General features: G+C 43.9%; 1 protein-coding gene across 1 annotated transcript; it reads left to right on the forward strand.

The window, feature by feature from the left end:
- The first annotated feature begins 2,840 nt into the window (after positions 1-2,840).
- On the forward strand, positions 2,841-25,627 carry Rbm34 (RNA binding motif protein 34). Its single transcript, XM_052728206.1, has 11 exons — positions 2,841-2,966; positions 3,047-3,218; positions 4,250-4,383; positions 8,064-8,295; positions 10,254-10,313; positions 14,078-14,121; positions 19,381-19,464; positions 19,724-19,787; positions 21,583-21,622; positions 22,127-22,245; positions 23,406-25,627. The coding sequence occupies exons 1-11, from the start codon at positions 2,917-2,919 to the stop codon at positions 23,682-23,684; spliced, it is 1,278 nt and encodes a 425-aa protein (XP_052584166.1). The 5' UTR covers positions 2,841-2,916; the 3' UTR covers positions 23,685-25,627.
- Positions 25,628-26,215: the final 588 nt, after the last annotated feature.

The raw sequence follows: 26,215 nt of genomic DNA on the forward strand, positions 1-26,215 counted from the left end.
TTCTCATGTCTACAATAGAAAACCTTCTGCTTTAACTTGGAGCAGTTACGTCATCAATTTATACAGTCTTAGTGCTGGAGATGGAGCCCAGGTCCCTGTACAAGCACCGTGTCACCGAACTATATTTGGTGGTGGGGCAAAACAGGTGTGCAAACAGGTGCAACCAAGCCAGATCGTGGCAATGCTGGGACACTGCATGTTTGTAAACAAACAGGCAAGCCCAGGCCACCACATGGTGGTGCTAAGACATGGCATGAATGCAAAGCAGGCGCGTTCAGGCCACCAGGTGGCGGTGCAGGAATGTGGAAAGCAAATGAACAGGCATGCTCTCACAGCCACGTGGCAGCAGTGCTGGGACAATGCATGAGTGTAAACAGGTGTTCCCAGGCCACCATCTGGTGTCATTGGGTTACAACAGGCATGGGAAAATGCATGCCAATGTCGCCAATTGGCACAAATGAGCTGCTGCTGGGATCTGAGCCCAGGGGTGTTCAGATCGCCAGAGCTCACCCTATTCGTCTTAAACAGGTAAGAAACAAGGACCTACAAAGGAGAGTCTCATCTGGGTGCTGCATGGCCCTTGTTCTCCCTCTTTAGTACTCATTTTCCCAACTGCACAGAATGCCGGTGGCTGATAGAGCAGAGCTGGGTCCCCCACCAGGAATGTCCCTTGCCTGTACAGAGCCGGGGAAATCAGGACAGGAAACATGCACCTGATCAAACCTGTTTACACTCAACTGAGCCCCATACTTGACACCTCTTGAGCATCATCACATCTATCACATGAACTTGAGACCTGTGAGGATCGCTTGGAACAGGCCAGGGGTAATGCACACACACACCCGGTGCACAGTGTAGTCATTGGTATGTACATGTGTCAGCTTGCCCACAGCTTACTCACAAAGAGATGGCCAAGGGCTTGTAACTTCACCAGGGCAGGTAGCTGAACTTTGACTATAAAAAAGCAGCAGTCTGGCCAGGTGGGCGGTGGTGGCACATGCCTTTCTTTAATCCCTGCACTTGGGAGGCAGAGCCAGGTGGATCTCTTGTGAGTTCAAGGCCAGCCTGGTCTACAGCCACAGAGCACCAAAACTACACAGAGAAACCCTGTCTCAAAAAACCAAAAAAAAAAAAAAAAAAAGAAAAGAAAAAAGCAGCAGTCTGCTAATACCACTAAGACATAAAAGATGTTTTGATCATATTCACCCATTACCCTCTCTCATTCCCCATCAGTCCCCCTCTTTTCATGTCTTCTTAAAAATTTTTGGTTTGTTTGTTTTTGGAGATAGAGATTCTCTGTGTAATAGCCCTGACTGTCCTGGAACTTACTTTGTAGATCATGCTGACCTTGAACTCACAGAGATCTGCCTGCCTCTGCCTCCCAAGTGCTGGGATTAAAGGTGTGCGCCACCACTGCCTGTCAAAATTAGAATTTTAGTTTTCCCTTATAGCTACAATACAAATATTCTCCATACTTTAGGAGCAGTCAAATCCTCCTTTATTTCATTTTTTCAGTGAGCAGCTGGAACTTGGGTCTTTTGGAAAACCACTGAGCCATACCTCCAGCCCACAATGTCCTTTTGTCTTCTAATGACCCGCTGCGTTTAATTAGGGTTACTTTCACGAGCAGCTTACCAGTGGCTGTGGTACTGAAGAAAAATAATTTCCCCTCCCCTAGCAGTCATTAACTGCCTACAGCTCCCAAGTAGCAATGTCTGTAAAGTCAGAAAGTGGGCCTGAAGGAGGGATACCGATTTTTTTTTTTTTTTTTTTTTTTTGGTTTTTCGAGACAGGGTTTCTCTGTGTAGCTTTGCGCCTTTCCTGGATCTTGCGCTGTAGACCAGGCTGGCCTCGAACTCACAGAGATCCGCCTGGCTCTGCCTCCCGAGTGCTGGGATTAAAGGCGTGCGCCACCACCGCCCGGCGGGATACCGATTTTAAAGTGGAAGGAAGGAAGTCAGGGAGGAGGAGCCCTGAAGGGAAGGCTAATTATGGAGGTCTGAATGGGTGTGAACAGTTTGAGACTGGGGCTCACTGCAGTCCAGAGAGGCTTGGACCGTGTAGCCCAGACTGGCCTCAAACTCATGGCCATCCTCTGGCCCAAGCCCTGGAACACAGGGATTATAAGTATGAGCCATCATAAAAGATCTTAAGTACCAAATATTTATTGAGAATGGCAGGACAGTTTGAAACCGGAACAGTACATGGATGTGACCGGTCAGAGCGGGGCCCCAACTGCTTCCTTTGAAATGTCAAACTTCAGAAAAGGTGTAAAGACCCTTCTCCCTCTCAGAGCCTTTTTTACCCTTCACACCAACTTCCAGACTGCCAACACACACACACCGTAGCCTCCTTTCTTCAAAATCCTCTTCCTCGATGAACTGTGGAACACCCAACAAATACCCCACCCCAACCCGGGTGTATTTTGTTTTGTTTGAGACAAGGTCTCACTCTGTAGCCAAAGCTATCTGAGCCAAAGCCTAGAGCTGTTCACTTTAGGCTGGCCTGGAACTCGTGGCAATCCAGCTGCCTCGGCCCCCAAATCCTGGGATTAAAAACATGAGCCGTCATGCCTGGCTTTGGCTGACCCTCATTCGTACTTGAGGCCTCAGCTACTCGTTAGACTTAGAGCACGCCCAAGCCTTGGTTTCCACGACAACCTGAGGTAACAGGACCAACTTGCTCCTAAACCCTCAGTTCCACAGTCTTAGTATTAAGTCCAGTGGGGCTGCTGCGCAGCCGCGGACTGCTTGGAGAGGAAGGGGCGTGGTCCCGAGCGGAAGAGCAAAGTCCCCAGAAAGGACGTAGTCGGAACCCGGAGGCAGCCGGAACCCGGAACCAGTGAGAACGCAGGACTAGCCGGAGCCCGGAAGTGCGGACTAGCATTGCGGCTTTTCCGGAAGCTCAGGTTTAAGCATGGTTTTGGGAGGCAAGGAAGCCAAGAGAAAGAAGGGCCGGGAGCGGAGGTGAGTGGCGCGCGGCGTTGGTGTGGGTGGGGGTTGGTGAGTGACGCGCGGCGTGGCTGAGAGTGTGCCTGTGTTTGCAGACAGAGCTCTGAAGATGGCGTGGGGACTGCGGCCGCCGACTACCTGGTGGGACAGGTCGCCGACAGCCTGCGGGGCGGCCAGCGTCCTCCTGGAGGCGGGACTGGGCGGCTGGCCGCTCTCTTCAGCACCGCGGAGCCACGGGCCCCACCTGTGTTTGTGCCTGTGCCCCAGGTGAGTCGCCGGGGCTGCGTCTTGAGTGTCCCTTTAGAACTAGGTAACTCGCCCGACAGCAGCAGCTGTCGGGGCCCTTGAGCTGGGCAAGCCCTTCACCCTCAGCCCTATTTATTGATTGACAGGGTCTCTTGTGTAGCTAGAGTTTTCCTGCCTGGCCCACAGTCAGGACAAATCTCTCTCACCTGCCAGTCCCACAGCCACTCAGACCCGACCAAGTTAACACAGAGACTTATATTGGTTACAAACTGTATGGCCGTGGCAGGCTTCTTGCTAACTGTTCTTACAGCTTAAATTAATCCATTTCCATTAATCTATACCTTGCCACGTGGCTCGTGGCTGCATTTTCACATGCTGTTTGTCATCGTGGCGGCTGGCAGTGTCTCTCTGATTCAGCCTTCCACTTCCCAGCTTTATTCTCCTCCTTGTCCCGCCTACACTTCCTGCCTAGCCAATGGCCAATCAGTGTTTTATTTATTGACCAATCAGCAACACATTTGCCATACAGAACATCCCACAGCACTCTTATAACTATTAAGGACTCAACTTCTGTAATGTACCCAAGGATGATCTTAGACTCCTGATCCTCCACCGTCTTCTTGAGTGCTGAGATTACAGGGCTGCTCCATCATATCTGACTTTACTTTTTATTTTAAGACAGGGTCTCACTAGTTGCCCAGGCTGACCTTTAGCACACACTGTATACTCCTGCCTCAGCTTTCCACTGAATGGCTGATATTACAGGCATGTGCGACCAAGCCCACCAACTATGGCTTCATGACTAATGTCAAGAATTCTCTGCTTCTCTCTATAACAAGTGAGGAAGAAGTATCAATTGAGAAAGACACCACAGTATTGCTCAGGGATTTGGAGCCAGGGACTTTGCTGTGTAGCCCTGGCTGGCCTGGCACAGCTCCTCCTACCTCCACATCCTGAACACTGGAATCACGGGCTGAGGCCACAACACACAGTCTTGGGGTCAGAATTTTTAAGAGTTTGACACACTAAGTGTGACTTGGAACTTTTGAAAGGAAACATCTAAAAAGAGAAGACCTGATGATGAAGAAGAAAGTACACCCCAGATGACAAAGCCAGCTTTGCAGAAACCTGCAAAGAAAGCGAAAGTGAAGAAACTCTCCGATGCAGACAAGAGGCTGGCAAACAGGTTGGTGAAATTCTCCCTTTTGCTGTGTTAAATGCGTCAGGCAGTTTTTAAAAATGAATGTCCATCTTAATTTTTTCTCATTGAATATTTCTAAAATTAAAAAAAATACATTATGTAATGTCTCATAGTAGACAGAGTTAAAAATGTAAGAAACCCATTTATCCAAAGTGATGAGTTACTGCTAGATCAGCCTTTCAGATCTTTAACTTTACTTCCGTCTCTGCTCTTGTTATTTCTGGGCCATCCTTGTTATAGTGTTCCCTGCAGGGTGGAAGTAACCCTGTGGTTTGTGTCCTCAGTGTTTCAGCATGTCTGTCAAACATGAGTTTGGTTTTTCATTTGGGAACCAAGTTTCCCTCATTAACTTAAATTCTTTCACAGAATATTTGAGTGAGTATCCAAATAGCTACACCATTACTACTTTTCCAGTTATTGTTCTGCACTGTCTTTTGGGAGGTGAGGTAGGGCAGGGGTTTCTTATATCCCAGGTGGGCCTTGAACTCACTATATAACCTGAGCTGTACTTTAGCTTCTGACCCTCCCACCTCTATTTCCCAATTCTGATTATAGCCATGTGACACAAAGTCTTGGCTTTTAATTCCTTTCCACTCCTTCAAACCTATTTTCTTGGGCTGGAGAGATGGCTCAGTGGTTAAGAGCACTGGCTGCTCTTCCAGAGGACCTGAGTTCAATTCTCAGCAAATACATGGTGGCTCACAACCATCTATAATGAGATCTGATTGCCCTCTTCTGCTATACAGAGATATGTGCAGACAGAACATTCGTGTGTGTGTGTGTGTGTGTGTGTGTGTATATATATATATATATATATATAATGTATATATATAATATATATATAATATATATACATACATACACACACATATAAAATTAAATATATATGTATACACATATGTATAAAATTATATATATATAAATATTATAAATTAAAACCAAAAACCAAACTTATTTTCTTTGCACATTTTCTACCATCTCTTTCAGAAAACCTGTATGGCTTTTTATTATGTTTATTGTATGTATGTGTGTTGGCGCACCCATGCCATGGTGGCATGTGGAAGTCAAAGAAGAACTCACAGGAGTCCATTTTCTGTCTCTTTGCTGTCTGGGTCACAGGGATCAGACTGGGGTCATCCAGCTTGGTGACAAATGCCTTTACCTGCTGAGCCTTTGTGCTGCTCCCCAAACCATCACCCATGTTCTGAAGACTAGTTGTTGCTAGCACTTGCTAACTGGTAGATTCTGTGAGTAATATTTCTGTTCTTCTCTTGCTTCGGTTTTCTCTCCAAATTAAGGTGAACACCTTTTCTTCAGATTGCTCTTAGGAAACTACGTCTCCTTAGAGTTCATGTTAGTCGTCTTCTCACAGTTGTTCTGTGTAGGCACTGCCATGGATGTCTGTCTTGATCTCTCAACCTTTTCAGTCTTGACTGGCAGCATCTGCACCTGTATGTTCCTTGTTCACCTTAAGATAATGCTTCATGAGGCTAGGGATGTAGCTCAGTTGGTAGAGTGTTTGCCTAGCACACAAGGCCCTAGGTTCAGTCCCTAGCTCTTGCCTAAACCGTGTGTGGTAACACATACTTGCAGTCCCAGCATTTGAGAGCTGGAAGCACTCGGATCAGAAATTCAGGGCTATCCTGGACTATACAGTGAGTCTGAGGCCGGCCTAGGCTGCATGAAGCGCTTTCTTAAAACAAAAACAAAAAAGCAAAATAATGCTTCAAACTGAAATCCTGCGTTAATGGCACTTCACGTCTAGTTAGTTGTCTAAGCCAGTGCTCTCCCCTCTCCATGTATAACTCCCAGCTGTTAAGCCCTGAAGCTGTTATCTTCTTCTTTTTTTTTTAAATAAAAAGAGTAGTCTTACTATGTTTCTGTAAGCCAGTCTGTTATTCCTGAGCTGAATATCCTCCTGCCGTAGCTTCTCGAGTCATTGAAATAGTACTGTTCTTTACTTCTCTTTAGTCTGTCCTCTTTCCGTCTCCATCCTTGCTCTGGTTGGCCTGCTTTTTCTTGTGCTGTCATGACTATATCTTTCCTGTTCACTCTTAAACACCTTGTTCCCTTTCTATCTTCTCTGTTGTTGCATGATTGACTTGGGCCTGCCTGTCTGTGTGTGTGTGTGTGCCTGCCTGCCTGCCCTCCCACCCTCCTTCCTTCCTTTCTTTCTCCCTTCCTTCCTTCTTCCCTCCTTTCCTTTCTGTAGTGCAAAGACGGAGGGTGAGGAGTAGGAGCTGGGGTAGGGTTGTGTGTGGGGGGGTAGCAGCACACACCTTTAATCCCAGCACTTGGCACTTGGGAGGCAGAGACAGGTGAATCTCTGTGAGTTCAAGGCCAGCCTTGTCTACAAAGTGAGTTCTAGGACAGACTCCAAAAGCTACACAGAGAAACCCTGTCTCGAAAAATCAAGAAAACACACACACACACACACACACACACACACACACACACACACACACACACGCAAACAACTTTCTGTAGTGCAGGACGTTGAACAAACCAAAACACATGTTAGGCAAAGTGCTTCGCTGAGCTGTGTCCCTGGACTCATATTAATTTTTGAAGTGCAGCCCTACTATGTGGTCCAAGCTGGCTTCCAGTGCCCAGGCATGTGTCACTCTACCCAGTAATCTTTTCAGGTAGTTAGTCATGGGTAGTTTCTTGTCTTCCAAAGGATACAGTCAAGTGCTTTTGCATAACATGTTATTCTCAGCTGAACCCCATCATACCTTTTTTCTTGCCAGATGCACTAGACATTGAAGTGAGCATAACACTTCTTAATGGAGCTTTTGATCTGATGGAGGAATAATCGTAGTTATATTTATTAAAGACTAGCGGTGGCACAAACTGCTTTCTTCTTTGAGAAGCCTTTCTCGGTCTTCGTGCTTCTCTTATGGTTTCTGTACCTTGTATTCTAGCTATTGCCTGCCTTGTGATCATTGCCTGCCCCTTTAGTGCACTGCTGAAAGCTGTGAGGAGCTCACTGGGAAGCCAGCGAGTGATTGATTGCATGGCTCCTGCTGCCCATTCTGACAAGAGTCAGTGTAACATCAGACCTCAGTGTCCACGTGCACTGGTGTCATCTGTTACGTTACCATTTCAGAGCTCACTGTAGTGTGCAGCCCTTCAACTAGACACAACTCTTAGACCTGGGACTCTGGTTTTCTCAGTGGACCAGATCCTCTTCAGGGTGCTGGATGGGCATCTCAGCCTTTTTTAGATTCTTAGAGAACGTTGCAGTGTCTAGGTCCTAGAGCCGAGAATGATAATACATTAGGGTCAGTGGAGTGTAAACTAAACCTGAAGAGCTTGAAATGGACTGGCTTTTCTTTAGAATGTTTGTGCTGCTGCTGCTGCTGTTGCTGCTGCTGCTGCGTGGTTCTTTAGTATATCTTCAAATACTAGATTTTACTTAAATTCTTGAAATCTAGAATTTGTTTTCTAAGATATCAGTCTAAGTCTTGTTTTCTAAGGTATCTTTTTAAAGAGAATGCTGCTTTGACACTTCTGGTAAATTTCTGAGTGCTAAGCTTTATTTTGGGAAGCAGAAGCCAGCAGGAGGTTTTTGTACTGAGGAGGCAGGACTGGCTTTGTCTTGTGCTGGTTTTTTGTTTGTTGTTTTGTTTTTGACTCTTCTTTGATTGCTCCTTAAAAACTAGGGAAAGTGCTCTAGCAAGTGCTGATCTAGAAGAAGAGATTCATCAGGAGCAGGGGCAAAAAAGGAGAAAGTCTCAGTCTCGTGGTAAAGCAGCAGGTGGAGAAGTGCTTGGTGTTGCCCTCAGCCTCGATGGGGACCAAAGAACAAAGATCCCACTCAACCCTGAAGAAGAGCGGTTGAAAAACGAGAGGACCGTGTTTGTTGGCAATTTGCCTGTCACATGTAATAAGAAGGTGAGTGGGAGGGATGGTATAAACCCAGGGAAGTTATTGACTAAGATTGCTTTTTTATTGAGCCAATAGTTGATAACTCATTACTGTAGCTTCCTTGTGCTTCCTAATCACCACACCATAGATGCGTTCTGGTGCTAACACCTCCTTGATTCTGTAGTCACAGGCTTAACCTGGGCTGTGTTTGTGTATGTGTGTTATGTGTGCGTGTGGTGCTGGGGCTTGGCTCCCGGCCCTAATTCAGGCCTCTCAGTGTCATGTTTGAAATGTCAGTGGCTTTTTCTGGCTTTTTTTCTCTTTAGATTCCTTCCTGTTAATGCCACTATAATGTAAACTAGATTTCTCTCTCTCCTTCACTGTTCCGTCCAGAACACATGGGAGGTTGCCTGACACACAGCACAGGCTCAATGAATGTTTGCTGTGTGCGAGAATGAGCACTTAGGTGCCTTTCTTCTGCGGGTTCACTAAAGCCGTACCTCTGCCTTCTGTGTACATGTGGTTGGTAGTCACTGCGTGAGCAATCCTCAGGCCCAAATTTCTCCTTCCTTAAAAACAAAACAACCTAGGAAACACTGACTTTTATTCTCTCCCCTACTGTTTGATTTATAAAGATATCATGTGCTATCCTTTAAAATATATCTTCTTTTTAGATGTTTTATGTGTATGAGTATTTTGTCTGCATGTATGTATGTATATATATTACATTTATGTTTAGTGCCTGTAGAGGTCAGAAGAAGGCATCAGATCTCCTGGAAGTGGAGTAACAGATGATTGTGAGCTACCATTTGGGTGCTGGGAACCAAACCCAGGTCCTCTGCAAGAATAACAAGTGGCCGGGTGGTGGTGGCACATTCCTTTAATCCCATTACTCGGGAGGCAGAGGCAGGCGGATCTCTGTGAGTTTGAGGCCAGCCTGGTCTACATAGCGAGATCCAGAATAGGCACCAAAACTACACAGAGAAACCCTGTCTCGAAAAACAAAACAAAACAAACAAACAGAAAAGCGTAACCAGTGTTCTTAACTGCTGAGCCATCCCTCAAGTCCTCCTTTTTGAGACAAGATCTCCTTATGTCTTTACTTTGGTCTGTAACTCATGGCAGTCCTTCTGCCTCCCTCCCAAGTGCTAGGATGAGAGACCATGCTCAGGTGTCTTTTGTCAGTTTGGTATGGATCGCCCTATGAATCACCCTATTCACCTTAGGCTAGCCTTGAAATCTCAATCCTCCTGCCTCAGCCTCCTGTATACATTTGGCTGTTGGTTATGATCTTCCTTCTAGGTTGTAAGAACTCGGAGGAGAGGTGTGTGATATGGTTGCTCTGCAAAAATATTCATACATTAAATGGCTTTTTAATTAGAATTAGTCATAGAAATTACTGTCCTACTCCTTAACAATGTATGTTCTTCACATCTTGAAATAGTCAAAGACTAATGCCCAAAAATGACTGACTAGGATTCTCCTTACAGTGGTGTTCTGAATTAAATAGCTGGAGAATTTCCCCATGGAGCAGCATCATAAAAGGCACTTTGGTTTCAGCCAGTGTAAAGAGATCAGAGAATATGTGCAAGATACAAGTCTAACCTCAATTTAAGTATCTCACAGATTGTAAGCATTGAAACACACAACTAGCATGCAGGTCATGAATGGATGCTAATGTGAACATGAATTGTATTTTTCTTCTTCCCAAATTTCTGTAAAATTTTTTTGTCCATCCAACTGAATAGTCACCTGTTTTTCTGACATGTTCCTTGGTTTTTAGACACTGGATGTGAACACTAATCTTGCTTCCACTTTGTGTTTATAATGCTGGGATAACAGGTGTATGCTACTACAGTTGGTTCTGGAATGTTCTGAAAATAAAGTATAGCAGTGAAGGGTGCTTAGACCATTCACATTATTCCTTTTGTGACACAGACATTCAGAGTGTTAACTAACATGTATGTGTATATTGTTTATTTTAGAAGCTGAAGTCATTTTTCAAAGAGTATGGACAGATAGAGTCTGTACGATTTCGTTCTGTGGTAAGTGTCCTCTCCCCTTGAAAAATGCATCTCACTGTGCTTTATCTGTAAATCCAAGTTGCTGGCCTCTTGGTGTCCAGTGTCCACTGCTGAGTCTACACTTGGTAGGTAACTGCATGAGTTCACACAGTAAGATGACATCTGTCACCAAGGCTAGCCCTGGGGATTGGTGGGCAGTCAGATGATTGTATCTGCTGTCAGTAGAGTGGGCAGAAGCGTTGCTTCTCACCAAGCAGCCTCCCTCAAGCTGCAGGCAGCCTGACTTGTGTTGTATAGGTGGGGCTTTTCATCAGGACCACCAGCTTCTCAATAACCACACTGAGACTTATTACTAACTATAAATGCTCTGCTGGTAGCTTAGGCTTGTTACTAACTAGCTCTGACAACTTAACCCATATTTCTTATCTATGCTCTGCCATGTGTTAGTACCTTTTTTTCAGTATGGTATGTTCCTCTTGCTTCTCTCCACATCTCCTGGTAACTCCCTTGACTGCCCTTCTTCCCATTGTCCTTTCAATTTGGCCTAACCTTTTTGCCTGGCTATCGGCCAGTCAGCTCTCTATTAATCCAATCAGAAGGCACCTTGGCAAAGACGTATCTTCACAGTCTACAGAAAGATGATTCCATAGCAGTGTTGAATGCAGGAGATGAGTGTGACTGTTGCAGGTAGTCTTAAGCACCTGTAGACGTGATTGGTATCTACTTCCACCCTCAGCCAGTTATGCTAATGTTCTCAGAGGATAAAATACATAGTAAAGTATATGTTTCTGTTTGTTTTGAGATAGAGTCTTACTACATGACCCCTACTGTCCTGGAACTCACTGAATAGGCCAGGCTGGTCTAGAATTCACAGAAATCCATCTGCTTCTGCCTCCTGAGTGCTGGAATTAAAGGTGTGTATCATCACACCCAGCTGTATGTTTTTGAGCATTATTTTCAGTGTACTTGGCATGCACAAGTTAGTGCTTACCTTGTTTTTGGGTTTTTCGAGACAGGATTTCCCTGTGTAGCTTTGGAGCCTGTCCTGGACTAGCTCTGTAGACCAGGCTGGCCTCGAACTCACAGAGATCCACCTGCCTCTGCCTCCCGAGTGCTGGGATTACAGGCGTGCGCCACCACCACCCGGCATTTACCTTGTTTCTAATTGCCCTTTCTTACATGATTTCTCCAAGGGCTTCTCAGGGCTGAAAGCATAGATCAGCAGTGGAATGCTTACCTAGCATGTGTAGTTAGGTTCTCAGTCTCCACACTATTAAGTGTGAGCTGGATGATTTTGTGGCTGTTGTCATATGTGTTCCAGGATGTTCCACTCCATCCCTGGAATTACTCAATAAATGCCTGCAGTCTTTCCCCATCCAGCAAGGCATCCTTGAAGGTTGCCAAGTGTCCTGTGGAAGAAACTGACTTCTTTAAAAGTAGACGTTCTCACTGGGCGGTGGTAGCACATGCTTTTAATCCTAGCATTCAGGAGGCAGAGGTAGGTGGATTTTTGTGAGTTTGAGGCCAATCTGGTCTACAGAGTGAGAGTGAGTTCCAGGACAGTCAAAGCTACACAGAGAAACCCCATCTTGAAAAAACAGCAAAAGGGCTGGAGAGATGGCTCAGAGGTTAAGAGTACTGACTGCTCTTCCAAAGGTTCAATTCCCCATAACCACATGGTGGCTCACAACCATCTGTAATGAGATCTTGTGCCCTCTTCTGGCCTGCAGTCATACATGCTGTATACATAATAAATAAGTCTTTTAAAAAAAAAAGAAAAAAGAAAGAAAGAAAAAACAAAACAGACATCTTCTAATATTTTAACAGTCCTCATCACTTCTGTTGATGTGTGTTTTTCCCACTATTACTTTTTCTGCTCTTCTGAGCTCTATTTCCTAATATGAAGCTCTTACCTGACCCACTAACTGGGGTGTCTTGGCCCACACCCTAGTTACAGGATGCCTGTGTTTACCCCTTGCAAGATGTGGCTTTGCCTTTAACTCCTTTGGACCACCTTATCTGTTACTTGCTCTGCTTGCTTTTCACATGTGTATAGGCAGAGTTTTTCCATTCAGGCAGCCACTTCCAAAGTACCACACAGACTTAGTATTATTTATAAATGCCCAGCCAATAGCTCAGGCTTGTCACTAGCTAACTCTTACATTTAAATTAACTCATTTCTACTAATCTATGTATTGCCACATGGCTTGTGGCTTTAACTGCTCCCTAGCATCTCTTGCTCCCTCAGCAGCTGGCTGGTGACTTTCTGACTCGGCCCTTCTTTCTCCCCATATTCTCAGTTTGATTTTGCCTGGCTATTGGCCAATCAGCTTTTATTAGCCAGTGAGAGTAATACATATTCATAATGTAGAAAAGGATTGTTGCACAGCACATGGGGTTTTCCCTAATTGAGTCACTCCTTTTCTCCTTGGCCTATGTCTATTCACGGCCTTTTTTTTTTTTTTTTAAGTTTTTTATTTTCATTGAGAATCTCTTTTTAAATTTTATTTTATGTGTATGGGTGGGTGTTTTGCCTTCAGTTATGACTGTGTGTCTTATTCATGCATTGCTCTTAGAGGCTAGAAGAGGGCATCAGATCCCCTGGAATTGGAGTTCCAGGCGGTTGTGAGCCCTCATGTTGGTGTTGGGAGACCAGTCTAGGTCCTCTGGAAAAGTAGTGAGTGTTCTTTACTGCTGAGCCGTCGCTGCAGCCATTTTATTTCCTCTTGGTAGAACAGCTGACCATGCTGTGGTTCCTCCCTTCAATCCCCTTTCGTTTATACAGCACCCCACGGGCTACCGGCATGTGGTGGCCCTGTGGGTTCTCCAGCCTCGTCTTTCAGTGCAGCACTTACTGACCTGAAGCTGCTTGTTTTGCTGGCCTCTGTGACCCTTTCCACAGCTGCTCCTCTGTCCCTTTGCTGTTCACTGTGCTGCTGGTATAGTGTGCCTGCCCTTGGTTCTCCTGGAGTGTGTTCCTCAGGACCAAGATCAAAATCATCCTCAACTGCACACTGAGTCCATGGCTAGCCTGAGCTACAAACAAATAAAGGCTCCACTAATTTGGGGGCCCACTCGATATATGATCCCGTAGATGCAAAGGAAATCAAGTTTCCTGATTGCCAGTTTAGACGTTTTAAATTACATGGAGTGAAGCGTAAGGTTTATTTATAAATGTGCCCCCCCCACACACACATTTACTTTGAAAACTGTTTTCGTCATGTCTTTCCTGACTACTGTCTTGGAGTCATCCTGTTGTTTGAGCGCCCATTGTCTGTACTCGTGCCTGTGTTGTTTGAGAGTGGTTGAGCTCCGCCTGGCTCTGCCTGCCCGAGTGCTGGGATTAAAGGTGTGCCCCGCCACCGCCCGGCAGTTCCTTGTATCTTAATCCTGGTCTTTCCCCCGCTTCAGTTATTTTGAGATAGGACTTCCTGTAGCCTTGAACTCAAACCCATTATGTAGCTGAGGATAACTTTACATTCCTCATCTTCTTGTCGTGAGTTTTGAGATTATAGGATTATAGATGTATGCCACAACTCCTGACTCACAAGCATTAGGATCCTGTTTTGATTCCATTTCCCTAAAGCGTTTTGAGTTGTATGTGGTTAGAATATTTTAAACTAAAATGTAACTTACGTGGCTGGAGGTGTAGCAGAGGTAGACCACGTATTGGCATGCATGAAGCCCTGAAGTCAGTCTGAAAAAAGGGGAGGAATAAAAAGTTTAACCACTTTGAAAAAAGACTCCAAACTCAAATTTTTAATGTTTTTTTTTCTTCTTAAAAGATGCCAGCAGAGGGAACACTAACCAAAAAGTTGGCCGCAATAAAGTAAGTTTATAATTAGATTATTTTCTTTTTTTAGACCATCCTTCTGTTCTGTAAGGTCTACCTTATACCTTATTTAAGTATACCTGCTGATGGCTAATTAGTGGATTTTTAGGTTTTTTTTTTTTCAGTCTTGTGATCATGAATAACTGGAATGAGTGATCTTATATCTGGGTAGTTTTGTATATGTGCTGATTTTTCTGTAGAATGCACTTGAAGTAGTAAGGATACTTTGCATTTATAATTTTGACTGCTGTCCCTCAGTGTTGGTCACCTGTTTATAGTCACACATTTTATAAAGAGTAGAGTTTTATTTTATAAAAATTGTGGTTTTGGCTTTTTTGGTCAAGGGCAGCCTGGAAGGAGAAAGTGGTCTTTGTGGTTCAAGGTGAATGAGCATCTGCCTGTGCACAGGGGGCATTCCTGCGCCTTTTATCTGAGAGGTTGCTGTCTTTTACTCCTTTTTTGGCTGTTGAGTTATTGGTTTTTTAGTTGCTTGATAGGGATGAAATCAGCCAATCATTTGTGGTAGAATTTACAAATGTTTCATTTACTTTTGGAGGCGGGTAATGAGGAATCTTGCCATGGGAAACTTTATGCTTAAGTTTGTTTTTGTTTCTTTGATTAAAAGTGAATTTAATCAGTAAAATTGCACATTAGAGATGTAGAGCTCTGGGATTCTTTTCTTTTTTGCTATTTTGGGGGTTGAACTCTGACTTTGCACATGCTAGGTGACTATTCTGCCAGTGGACTACACTCAACCCTGGTTTGTTTGGTGTGTTTTGTTTTTTTGAGCCAGGGTCTCATTATATCGGCCTGGATGGCAGGCTGGCCTTGTCAGGCAGACTCACAGAGATCTGCATGTCTGTGCCTCCCAAGTGCTGAGATTAAAGGCGTGCACTGCTACACCTAGCCAGCCCTTACGTTTTAAGACAGTGTCTCGCTGTGTAGCTCAGTAGGCCTGGAACTCCTGATTCTTCTGCCTTTGTTTCCTGAGTATGAGCACATAGGGGAATACCACCACATCTGGCCACCGTTAGGAGCGTGACGTTTGGGCTCTGGTGAAAGCATTGCCACAGTCTGCCTCCTGAACGCCTCCTTAGCCTAGTCTACTTCTGTGCCCTTGCAGTGTGTCCCTCCACGTCTGTCCGTAGACAGCTGCTCACTCACCTACTTTCTGTCTCTGAGTTATATGTGCTAGTGTGTTATGTAAGCAGACTCCCCACACTTCATGGATGCTTTGCTTCCTTGATTCTGGGGAGGGGACGTGGGACCTGGTTTATGCTAAGCACACACACTACCTGTGAGCACGCTCTAGCCCACTATATCTTCTGGTCCGACTTTCCTCAGCATGGTTTTGAGATTGTTCTATGTGCATCAGTGTTCTGCTCCTTGTCGATACTGTTTCCTTGTGTGGAAAATTAGCATTAAAGTTTGGTTATTCACTAGCCTTTGACATTTAGGTGATTTCAGTTTTGACCTTTCATGCATAAAGGACTAAAACCATTTGTATGCAGGTTTCTTCTGACAAAGTCCCTGAGGTAGAATGGCTGCGCCTTGTAGTCAGTGTGTTTTAGCTTCCTAAAAAAACAGCCACCCACCAGCCCATCATTTTTGCATGGTTTTCCATCCACCAGCCGTAGGTGAGAACACCAGATGTTCGTGTCTTCCCAGCACTGGGTGCTGCCAGTTACTCTACAGGCTTCTTGCTGTGCTCTTGTGTTCTTCTCATAGTTTAAGATGACAAACATCTTTTTATGTGCTTACTGGGTTTTTACATGTTTGTTTGGTCAAGTACTGTAAAAACTTCACCTGTTCACTACATTCTTTTTTCTCTTGTTTCTGAGGGAGAGACAGACAGACAAGGTGTGGGAGAGTTATATATTCCGCATACAAAAGCTTTGGTGTCTTTGAAAGGATCAGAAGGATAAGAAGTTTCACGTCTTATTGAGGATCCAGTATAGAGTGCTGCCATTTGTTAGTGAGCCTGTAGTGTAGTGGGAATGAGGGCACAAAGCTCTGTTGTCCTGGCCTAGTCTCAGAGCCAAGCGGGCCCAGGGCTCTGTCAAGGAGCTGTGGTCAGCTACTCCTTGCTGTGGCCCCCCGCTTTAGTGTTTGTTTATTTATAATGTATGTGTGTGGGCATGCATGTGCTACAGTGTGCTTGTGGAAGTTGGCTCTCTACTACCAAGTGGGTACTAGAGGATCATTGTCAGTCTTGGTGGCAGGCATCTTTACCCACTGAGCCATCTTTTAGCTTAGTCTCAGCCTTTTGCCTTTGATGGGTCTTAATGTTCCATACCATCTCTCTGACAAGAGGTTCCCCTTTCCTCGTCTTCTGGCCCTGGAGTCCTCTCTCTGCCGTGAGTGGCAGGCTTACTGCCCTCCCTGCCGCATCTTTGGTTCCTTCATCTGGAGGAGAATCCAGGTGGCCTTGGCCACTCTTCTCTAGCCTGTTGTTAGCATGAATGTTCTCTGGGCCCATGCTCCATCTTCTGTGGATACCAGCTTAGATCAGAGTACACCCTGGAGGTGGTCCCCTTGCAGCATCAGTGACCTCTAGGGTTCTGGCCAAGACTGAACCATGCTGTTATTGTTTCTCTTTGGAAGGAGGAGCCTGGCTTTAGTGTCCAGGCTGCTTTCCTCCAAGACTCCTGCTCTCTGATGGCTTCCACCAAAGTTTTGATGCTGTGAATTAGCTGATAAGGGCCGGAGAGAGGCTTTCTCTGGCTTCTGTGTTATAGGAGAAGCAGAGCACTGCCTGTCATTAGCGCTTCATATTTCCCCTTGAGTCTGATGTAGGCCAGTTCTTACAGTCCATTGAAGTAGACCCACCTGCTTGCCACCAGTATTCATGTGACAAAATAGCAAAGCCACATCTGTTCTGTGTCACTGGGGTGTTGTCAGCTTTGGGTTTGTTAACAGCTGTGTATTGTGGGGAGCGTTAGGTGATGGAGACCACTAGACTGAGTTTCTGTCCTGAGCTAGCTTGTTCGCTTTCTGATCTCCACCACACACTTCTCTAGACCTCTGTTTCTTCATTTGTAAAATCAGAATAACACCCGCGTCAGGTGTGAGGCTAAGGGACGTGAAATGTCTGGTTCAGTGCTTGGCAGTACTTTGTATCTAGTAAATCATAGCTGTTTTCCTCAATAGGAAACTGTCAGATTGTACACAGGATATCAGTACCGAGATAAGAAGTGGACACAAGCCCCCATCTCTAACCCAGAAGCTGTCTATAAGTGTCAATGGCTCACAAAGGAAAAATTAGTTTTTTTCCAATGGAGTCTCACTTGGTATACCACATTTAAGTGAGATCTTATGGCCAGCACAAAACAAACTCAGTGCTATTTTTTGAAGATTTGATGGTTTTTGGTTTTTGTTTTTTTTTTTTTGGTCTCATATTGTTTCGTTTGGGCATTTTTTGACCTTACTGGTCTTTTGCTTATATATTATAGTTTTTGCACATTTCTCATGCTTTATTTTTTCTATTTGTTTTGTTGTATTTATTTGTTTGTTTGTTTTGTTTTCTAAAGAGAGAGAGAGAGAGCAAAGGCATGGAATTGGATCGGAGGAGGATCTGGGAAAAGATAAGGGAGAGAAAACTGATCAGAATATATTGTATAAAAAATGATTTTTTTGTTTGTTTGTTTGAGACAGGGTTTCTCTGTGTAACAGTCTTGACTGTCCTGGAACTTGGCTATGTAGACCAGGCTGGCTTCGAACTCACAGAGATCTGTCTGTCTCTACCTCCTGAGTGCTGAGATTAAAGGTGTATGCCACCATACCTCGCTTGAAAAATTATTTTTTTCAACAAAAAAAGAAAAGACTTAAGGTGGTATATAGTGTGCTGCCCTGTGGGTGCGGGGAACTGACCAGGATCCTCTTCAAGAGCAACAAGTGCTCTTAACCACTCAGCCATCTCTCCAGCCCCAGTCTGTCTCACCATTAATATTAATTACTATTTTCTACAGAATCACATCCATATTATATTACCCTTTTGCAAGTGTAGGTCTTGAGCAGCAGCAGTGGCCATAATCATTAAAGGTGAAAAGCTAGCCTAGGGAGATGCTCAGTTGGTTAAATGGTTGCCCTGTAAGCATTAGGACTAAGCTTGATCCCTAGGTCCCTTGTAAAAAAGCCAAGCATAGTGGTTGGTACACTTGTAATCCCAGTGCTGGATGGTGAGACCTAGGCCAGTGAGAGACCCTGTCTCAAAAATGTAAGTATTGCCTGCACGATGGCTCAGTAAGGAAAAGTCCTTGCTTCCAAGCTGGATGACCTTGGTTCAGTCTCTGGAACCCACATAGTGGAAGGAAAGGCATAATTTCCGTGAGTTGTCCCCTGCCTCCACATGAGTGTGCATGCCCCCCTTACCTACAACTAACTAAACAAATGTTTTAAAAATATGCACAGAAATGCTAGACAGCACTTGAGGGATGACAGATGAGGTTGACTCTGGCCTCCATACATACATGCACATATGTGTAAGCACACTCACACGAAAGTGAAGAGCAGCTATAACGTGCCTTGCTAAGAAAGAATATAACACTTAACTGTGGTCCTGACAAAGGGGCCTCATCTGAGCCAGATTAAACCTTTGGATCCAGTAGCAAGTTTACAACATACAGAAGATAAAGGGGCATGTCAAACTCTTCTCTCACAGTCAGCAAATTCAGGCTGTTGGAAATAATGCAGGTCAAACAAAGAGACAGATGAAAGGAGAATGGACAAGTCAAAGTGTAATGTATGGGAGTAGATAGGGCTCTAGGGCGGTATTGTAAGAGGGTAGCAGTCCGTGTGGAAGTTAGGGATGGTGATGACCATCAGAAGGAAGGATGGCCTCCTGGGTGGGTGGTGGCTGCCAGGGCTTTGGCTCCTGTGTGCTGAGCTATTTGTGGATGTGCACTTTCTAGGTGTGTGTCTTGCAGTGAAAAAGAACAATATTGCTAGGTACAGAGTTGAAGCCAGGATGACATTTCTAATCCTTCTATTGTTCCAGGTGACACATGTGGGTGTCCTGTTCTTACCATTCCCTCACAGTGATGACTCCCGAGAAAGTGTAGGCTTCTTGTTCCTTTTGCTACCTTTATAGATCTGTGTTCCTTTTCAAATTACTGCATCTTTACTTGAAAATGTGGAACTTGCATTCTGGAAGTTTTATCATGTATTGATTGTAGAAAGTGAAACCAGATTTTTCTCTTGAGTAGTTTGAGGTTAGCAAGTTTTACATTATCTTTTTCCCTTCTCTTTTCTCTATAGACGTAAATTTCATCCTGACCAGAAAAGCATCAACGCATATGTAGTGTTTAAGGATGAGAGTTCTGCTGCAAAAGCCCTGCAGAGGTAATCCTGCTGGGGTGGTGCATTACTGTCCTCTGTCCTGTAGAGATGGGCTTGTTATTGGCTTCACTATTGCTGGGGTGGTGCATTACTGTCCTCTGTCCTGTAGAGATGGGCTTATTATTGGCTTCACTACTTCTGGGGTGGTGCATTACTGCCCTCTGTCCTGTAGAGATGGGCTTATTATTGGCTTTACTACAGCAAGTGTTTCCATAACTGAGTGCTCATTTTCAGCAGCCATTCCCCTTGTCTTTATAATTAGAAATGGGACCCAGATTGCAGAAGGATTTCGTATTCGAGTTGATATCGCATCTGAAACCACCTCTGTAAGTAGAATGTGATTTGTTTAACGATTTTAACAAGACAGCTAGAGATGGTAGCTCATGCCTGTAATCCCTGCATCAGGAGGGTAAGACAAGCAGCAACAGGAATTACAGGCTCACCTGGGTGACAGTGTGAGACTGTGTCCCAAAGAAGTAAGAAAGAAAACAAGACAACAACAAAAAGATCTTAACATGAGCCTGTGGAAAGGTGGAACCAATAGTGTCAGCACGAGGGAAATGGGAGAAAGAGATCTTTGTTCTTTAGGGACACAGTATCGGTGCCCACAGAGTCACAGGACTCAAGTGAACATTACCTTCACAAACAGGTCACTTTGCATTTGAAGATACTCTCCATGAGCAGATGCGTAGAGAAAGTAAGAGGTCATCAGGTCCAGCACCTTTTTAACAGACTAAAGTCAGGAATATTGTTATTCCTGTTAGGCTGTTAGCTCCTGCCTGTGGCAGTGCTGGGGAGGCAGAGACAAGAGAAGCACACGTTTTGGGCCACACTGGGCTATACAGTGAGACCCTGTCTCAGAAACCAAAAGCAAAGTTGTCATTTGTTAGACGTAAGGAGCAGTCTGAAGACTGTGTGCTTGAAACGTGCTGGAGACACATAGAGGGACAGGCTGTGGCTCTGTTTTATGTAAATATTGTCATAAGCACAGGATGCTTTGTCTACTCAGAATGGTGCACCTGGGAACAGGCCAACAAGAAAGGAGGACAGTTTGTAGGAGAACAGATCTCATAGAAGTCTTGAAAGATTTACCTGGGGAGGAAAGTGTTTTCAAAGCACAGTGGCAATATCTGTGAGGTGTAGGCACTGGGGACAGAAACCTAACTTGCCCAGGGAATGGCAAGAGCTTTGTGTGGCTAATGGGTGTATGGGGGCTAAGAGTGCTGCTGGGTAGATAGGTTAGCAGGCAGACCATGAAACCCTGCTTTGCCTGATTTCATGCAAAGTCTGGGTCTTGTTCAGGAGCAGTGTGAGCAGATTGCATATGGCCGCTGTGTCTTCAGACAGTGAAGAAGGATTGTAGAGTTAGCCTGCAGAAGTGAGCTGCTCTTGGTGTCAGGTGTACTTCGCTGAAAGAGAACAACAGTCAGCGCAAAACCTCCGCCTGGACTGGGGATAGACACCACAGAGGCTCTAACAAACTATGGTGTTCTCTGTTCCTAAGATTAACTGCGCACACCACAGGTTTGTTTCTGTCCTAAGCAGTTCGAAAGCTACTATAGCAGGATGAGAAATTGCAGTGGAGATCATGTGGTCATTAGACTCTAAGTGCTTCTCAGACTTCCTCATGCTGCGGCCCTTTAACACAGTTCCTCATGCTGTGGTGACCCCCAGCCATAACATTATTGTCATTGCTACTTCATAACTGCACTTTTGCTACTGTTATGAATTGTAATGTAAATATCTGTGTTTTCCAGTGATCTTAGGTGATCCCTGTGAAAGGGTCATTCCATTACCTAAGGGGTCATGACCCATAGGTTGAGAACCACTGCCTTAGAGCCTCAAGTGTTTACTGATTGGCCTCTCATAGGTAAAACTTTTGAATAGCAGGCCTTCCCTAAGCACTGCCTGTGAGTGATACTATGAATGAAGTCTCTTTGGTGCTCTTGTATTATGCAGAGTGAAGATAAGAACAGACATGGGCAGGTATATATATGATCAAGTCAGGAATGGATGACTACAGCCAGTGGAGGGAGATATGTGTGGGTGGGGGTGGGGTGGGGTGTAGGATAGTTTGTGTTTTCTAATACACTGACTGGTTTTTATTCATTGTTGTTTCAGAGGGACAAGAGATCGGTATTTGTTGGGAATCTTCCTTACAGTAAGTTTATTTAAGCAAATAAAAGTTTAACTGTTGTTATTACATGATAGGGAAGGAGCAGGGCATGGTTCAGTGGCCAGGGGCTTACCTACCATTCAAGAGTACAGTAGCCAGCACAGTAAAAAACAACAAAAGGAAACTGAGTCGTCTGGGTGTGGTAGCTTAGTGCATATCTTTAATCCCAGCTACCAAGGCAGGAAGATTGAAAAGTGAAGGCCAACTTTTAGCTGCCTCAGGAAAATGTAGAAAGAGCTGGAATTGTTGCTCAGTGGCAGAGTACCTCCCTGGCATTTGTGAGGCTTTGAGTTCAATTCCCTTACTACCAGAACCCACACAGACAAACCTTGAGTAATTTAATGATTTGCTTATGACCACTTTTAAAAGGCATGCTGTATAATGCTGTGTTTTTATGGGGCTTTGCTTAACTCAAAGTATTATCAAACCCCTCTAGCTTTCTAAGGAGATTTCACATGTTCACCTCATTTGTGCTTGAATTTATTGTAGAAGTTGAAGAGGCTGCTTTGGAGGAACACTTTCTGGACTGTGGGAGCATTGTGTCAGTGAGGATCTTGAAAAACCCACTCACAGGAGTCGGCAAAGGGTTTGGCTATGTGCTCTTTGAGGTATGGGAGACTAATGTACTGATGCTCCTTAAAATGCCTGTGGGGGAGGTTGTCAGTGCTGTGTTGTCTTTCAGATAATGCTGTTATTTGAATTCCCAGGTTCTTACTTAGGGACGCTAAATTCATAACCACCACAACAGAGTGCTGTGGCTACAGCTGTCCCAAGCAAAACTTGTTTGTGCATGCTAACAGTACTAAGTAATACTCCAGATGTTGGGTGTTAGAGGAACTAAAACCTCTGAATTTTACCTTCTGTAAGATGTAACAAACACTTGACCATTAGAAGGAAATTTCAGTCTCTGTACGAGGTTACTTACATTGAGTTCAGTGACTATTAATCAATGTTTCCTAATATTCTTAAGCAGTAGAAGAATATACCTACTACTTGATGGCATTTAGATTTATTTTTATTATTTTTAATGTGTATGTGTCTGTAGGTACTCATGCCAGAGATGTGGGATCCCCCTTGAGCTGGAGTTACAGGTGGTTGTGAGCCACTTGGCATGGGTGCCAGGAACTGAACTCCAGTTCTCCTTAAGAGCAGTATGTACTCTTAACTACTGGGTGAGATACCTGTCCAGCACCAAGGCTCTTTGACTCTTGAGATTGCCTGGGAGATTCTAGAAGAGTCTTGTGTGTGTGAAGTCTGTGTTGTTCTATTGCACTGATATGTGTTTGTCTAGATGTAACTTGCCTCTTTGAGAACATCTCAACATTCAAATATTAATCGTTCTGTGCTGGAACAGGAATTTGGACTTGTAGAACCTTCTAGGATCTCTAGTCCCACATCTTAGGGACTGTAGGAGAGTTTCCTGCCTTCCACTTACAGCAGAAATTTTACAGAAAGTTGGCTTGTGGGCTATTTTCCGTTTTAAAGAAACCTCATGTGATGATAAAAATGAACCCGTGGTTGTGACTGAGCATTTGGTGAGGTAGCTTGAGTGCTGCCAGGAACAACAGGGGCTCAAGCAGGCTGCCAGAACTCTGCAGATTTGACCTCTAGAGCACAGAGTTGAAGAAGAGGGCTTGCCTTCTGTGTGCAAACTTTAAGACGGACATATACCACTGAATTCTGACTTCACTTGTCTCATTACAAATGAGGAGTTTCTGAGGAAACTTCCAAATGAGGAAATTAATGTGTCTTTTTATTATTATTACAGAATACAGATGCTGTTCATCTTGCTTTGAAGTTAAATAATTCTGAGCTAATGGGAAGGAAACTGAGAGTCATGCGTTCTGTCAATAAAGAAAAACTAAAACAACAAAGTTCAAGTCCAAGCTTGAAGAATGCCAGTAAACCGAAGCAAAAACTTAATTTTACTTCCAAAGATGCAGGACATTCCAAAAATGCATTCATTGGAGAAAAGGCAGTTCTCATGAAAAAGAAGAAAGGACAAAAGAAAAAAGTCAGAACAAAGAAACCAAGAGACCAGCAGTAATGACAGAAGCTGCCTCCTTCCTTTCTGTGGTGTACCCTTGCAACGAGCGTCTGGGTTTTTTATGGATTGTGTGGAAAATGTGGAGACTTCCAAGTGGTGTTGTGGTTTTTTTGTTTTGTATTCATGTTATATATAAGGCTTCTTTGAAGCATTGTTCTTAGAAATGGATTTACAGAAAAATAATAAACATTAATACTGGTTGTACTTAGACCAGGTATTCAAGTGGTTACTGTGGGAATACTGATTTCAAATGTAGTCATGGTCCCTAAGAAAGACTGTGAGCTGTCTATAATATACACCCATTCTTCACCTCTCATTTTTCTTTCTCTTGCTCCTGTAGTAGAAATCTGCATTTCTATCTTATTCCGTCCATCTAATTAATTGCTAACCAATAAGAACACCAGAAGTGTGACTGACTTCTAGTATATAGCCAGCAACAAGAGTGGTCATTAATGTCCTTGACAGGTTGGCTATAAAAATGGTTTCATAGGGAAAATTCTCTCACAAGTAAATGTGATCCTTAAATTAGTGCTACTCAGAATGAAATAGCTGCCCCAGAAAGTTTAAAGACATTTCCTAATGAATTATGGTAATTAAATCACAAACTTTAAAGATGATTGACAGGGGCTGTGTCCCCTAGGGGCTTGGCCTGGTTATAGCTAATGACATTGATCTCACCAAGCTGAGGCTGGGTCCAGGATGGAGAATTGTAGGAAGGGGTAAGCCAAGGTAGCTGATTTAGGCAGGCAGAGTCTGTAGTAAAAGCACATCCTATCACTTAGGCAAGAGCGCAGGATGAGTTTTCATTTAGTTTTGAAATTTCTGTCTTTAGGAAATACCATGTAGAAAATCTAACAGGGTGTTTAAAACGTAGCTCTAGAGGCTGGAGAGATGGCTTCTTGGTTAAGAGCATGCACTGCTCTTCCAGAACCTGAGTTCAATTCCTAGCACCCATGGCAAGTAGTTCACAACTGCCTGTAACTTAAGCTCCTGGGTCCAACTCCTCTGGCCTCAGGCACCTGCACTCATGCATATAACTACACACAGACATATACATACAATTAAAAATGAAAGTGTAGCTCTTCGAGAGCAGAGAAAGCTCTATTTCCTGTATCCAAGTCTGGATATTTTATGCTTTGTTTCCCTTACAGTATTTAGAATCCTTTCAGTTAAGTCTCAGCAATGTTACTTGATCATTCTTGAGCATTTTTGCCTAAATTATATAAAAGATGCAACATTAGGTTGTGTGTTCAGATGTGGTCATGTGCATACTTATGACTCCTGTGAGTGAGCTTAAAGCATGCAGATAATACTATATATATATGTGTATATATATATACACATATATATATACACACATATATTTAACTTATTATTGTGTGTGTGTGCATATGTGGATGCAGGTGCATGCATTCCACAATTTGCGTGTGGAGGTCAGAGACTCTGGAGTTCTCTCCACTGCATGCACTTTTTTTTTTTTTTTTTTGGTTTTTCGAGACAGGGTTTCTCTGTGTAGCTTTGCGCCTGTCCTGGAACTCACTTGGTAGTCCAGGCTGGCCTCGAACTCACAGAGATCCGCCTGGCTCTGCCTCCCGAGTGCTGGGATTAAAGGCATGCGCCACCACTGCCCGGCTGCATGCACTTTTATTCACTGAGCCATCCTACTGGCCCAGATGTTTTGGAATTTATTACTGTGTAATTATTGAAATTTCTACTTTCATAAGCAGAATATGTGTGTACTACTTAATGTTTAAAATATAAAAAAGTATTTTGTAGAACATTTTCCTAAGATGCTCTGTATAATTATTTTTAACTTGGAAAAATTCTTGTCTTATGTTATATCTGATTAAATACTTACAGCCCCAAGACTATGTATGAGTGGTCAACAGTGGTTAGAAGTTGGCTTTTAACTGTAATAAAAATACTGGGTATGTGTTTTGTAATCATGAGAATTAGTCATTTTTTTCTCATGAACAGTTTTTTCCCTTACTTGGCCTCAAATATTTTCTGCTAGAATTACAAGTAGTTAAAGAATTCTTACAATGAGAGGCATTAGGAAGCTTTTATTGCCTACCCTTTACCTGTCTGTCGCTGTAGACAGTTCTAAGTGACTGCAGCATAGCTTGTTCCTGTCCTAGACTTTCATGTAACAAGCCCCTTGCGTGGATTTAAAGGATGTTTATGTTTCTGACCCAAGTCAGTGACTGTAACATCAAGTGCATCTCCCAACTCCCTTGTGAATACCTCCGTAGATGAAGTAAGAGGTTGGAATTTGAGTCTGATGGAATTACTTTCAATTTTGTATTATTAACTAATAATTATGGATACATTTGACGAACATGAACATTTCACATGGCTGTATGTGCTGCTGACAATTAAAAATACCACTGATGAGGCAGAGCACTACCTAGCATGTGTGACACTCTTGATTTAATCCATAGTACCACAACAAATTAAAGTAAAAATGCTGGTTATCACTCCTTTAAGTCATCCCAGAACCCATTGATGGTTCCATTCCCAAACACTTGTGT

This window comes from Peromyscus californicus, unplaced genomic scaffold (genome assembly GCF_007827085.1).
Source record: "Peromyscus californicus insignis strain IS unplaced genomic scaffold, ASM782708v3 Scaffold_8__1_contigs__length_139910024, whole genome shotgun sequence".
Classification (NCBI taxonomy): Eukaryota; Metazoa; Chordata; class Mammalia; order Rodentia; family Cricetidae; genus Peromyscus; species Peromyscus californicus.

Excerpts from the sequence above, each read along its gene's own strand:
- Rbm34 (XM_052728206.1), top strand. The coding sequence starts at position 2,917 with ATGGTTTTGGGAGGCAAGGAAGCCAAGAGAAAGAAGGGCCGGGAGCGG. Across the intron at positions 19,788-21,582 it reads TCGCATCTGAAACCACCTCT|AGGGACAAGAGATCGGTATT; the intron begins GTAAGTAGAATG and ends TTGTTGTTTCAG. Across the intron at positions 22,246-23,405 it reads TTGGCTATGTGCTCTTTGAG|AATACAGATGCTGTTCATCT; the intron begins GTATGGGAGACT and ends TTATTATTACAG.